Genomic DNA, 2,070 nt, shown 5'->3' on the forward strand with positions numbered 1-2,070 from the left:
ACACAGCCATTTCAAAGAAACCATACACAAAAAAACAAGGGTATGGAAGTATGTTCTTTTGTAGAAACCCTTCTTTGAGTACACAGAACAAACAAGAAAAACGTGGCAAACAACAGGAGTGTTAACAGAGAAAGAGAGAGAGACTGTTGAAAAATGAAGAACCACCTCACTGGCGATAAAATTGTACATTGTGTTTCTTTGCATTGTGATACAAAGCTGCCCAAACTTCTTCTTTAACTCTGCCAAGCTGTTCAAATCCCTCCCTGGATAGAAGTCCCCGGCTTCTATCCATTACAAACAAACCTTTTCTCCCTATAGGAGATATAAATACACATAAAGCGCTCTGTAGCCTACAGCTTTAGTGAGATAGTCTAGCGGGGCCGGAGCGTGCAGTGGTGATCCGAGGGGTTAAAGGTGAACGTTTATGGTTGTCCACATTAGTTACACAACAAGCAGAAGTCATTAATGGCAATGACATCATCCATTCGCTGCTTCCGTAATCAACGTAAACAAAGGTTCTGGGTTCGAACCCCAGACACCACTCCATCCCCTGAGTCACCGGGCTACCTAGGTATCCCTGAGCAAGAATCATTCGACCCCTCACTGCTCCTTAACAACATGTATTTAACAAATCAATGTTGTTTAATCCACAATCTACTACTACATTTAGGGCATTAAGCAGACGCTTTTATCCAAAGCGACTTACAACAAGTACATTTGTCAGAAGACAGAGAAACAACTGTGTAACGCTGTCGGTACAGTAAGGATGTTCCTAGAACCAGTGCCAAGCACTAACAATTGCTAGGATAGGCTATTACAGTAACTAGTACTCTATTACTTATACAGACGTAATAGTAACAAGGTGGACGGGTACATGACAGTTACTAATTCTCTATTACTTCTAAAGATGTAATAGTAACAAGGTGGACGGGTACATGACAGTTACTAATACTCTATTACTATTATAGTCGTAATAGTAACAAGGTGGATGGGTACATGACAGTTACTAATACTCTATTACTATTATAGTCGTAATAGTAACAAGGTGGACGGGTACATGACAGTTACTAATACTCTATTACTATTATAGTCGTAATAGTAACAAGGTGGACGGGTACATAGCATGAACTAATACTCTATTACTATTAGTAGTAATAGTAGTAGTAGTAATAGTAGTAGTAACAAAGTGGACGGTGGACACAACCCAACACGACTTGTGCTTCCCAAGCCCCGTCCTGGTCGGTTTGGTGACCAGAGACGGTCTCTGGTCGCTTCCCCCCCCCGCCTCCTCAGCCACGGCCACTCACCGGTCATGAAGTCGGTGTCGGGGGCCAGCAGGGAGTCGCTGTGGAAGGAGCCCCTGTGAGAGGCCCTCCCCATCGGGCCTGTCTCCTCCTCCATCATCCCCAGCCCCTGGTCCACCAGCTCCTCCAAGGGGGTGCCGCCCAATGTCACCATCGCCACACCACGGCCGTGTTCTGTGTGTGTGTGTGTATGAGTGGGTGTGTATGGGTGTGGGTGTGTGTGTTGAGGATTGACCCAACACTAATTACGCGGACACTCTGTGCTAAGATAAGTCAACTCCCATCATCCCCTCCTTTCCTCCTCCTCCTCTTCCTCCTCCTCCTCCTCCTCCCTTTGGTCAAGTCCTTCTCTCAAGCCGCCTCCTCTCCATGGATGAGAGTGCACTAGCCGCAGGGAGTGAGTGGGGGGGGGGGGGGGGGGAGGGGTGAGTGATGTCACCGAGCAAGTAGATTAAGGGCCCTGGTAAACCAGCTGAGGCCATTGGATTGAAACGGGGGAGGCGGTGGGAGGAGTATTATCGGGCGTGTATGTTTCTGTGTGTGTGTGTGTGTGTGTGTGTGTGTGTGTGTGTGTGTGTGTGTGTGTGTGTGTGTGTGTGTGTGTGTGTGTGTGTGTGTGTGTGTGTGTGTGTGTGTGTGTGTGTATCTGTGTGTGTAGTGGTGGTACCAAGGCGTTGGTGCATATCCTGTAGTGGTGCGTATCCTGTCTGGAGGTTCCCTGTGATGTTATTCGTTATAATAATACAAGTGGTACACCTGTTATGAG

General features: G+C 47.0%; 1 protein-coding gene across 1 annotated transcript in view; it reads right to left on the reverse strand.

Moving 5' to 3' along the window:
* The window catches only part of LOC115534757 (transmembrane protein 108), a 9,741-nt gene extending 8,081 nt beyond the window's left edge, over positions 1–1,660 (reverse strand). Inside the window, exon 1 of the mRNA XM_030345961.1 lies at positions 1,308–1,660. Within this exon, the coding sequence (XP_030201821.1) occupies positions 1,308–1,458 (151 nt within the window). The 5' untranslated portion in view covers positions 1,459–1,660. The remainder of the gene's footprint in view (positions 1–1,307) is intronic.
* Between the last annotated feature and the right edge of the window lie 410 nt (positions 1,661–2,070).

Source organism: Gadus morhua, chromosome 21 (genome assembly GCF_902167405.1).
Source record: "Gadus morhua chromosome 21, gadMor3.0, whole genome shotgun sequence".
In the NCBI taxonomy this organism is placed as follows: domain Eukaryota; kingdom Metazoa; phylum Chordata; class Actinopteri; order Gadiformes; family Gadidae; genus Gadus; species Gadus morhua.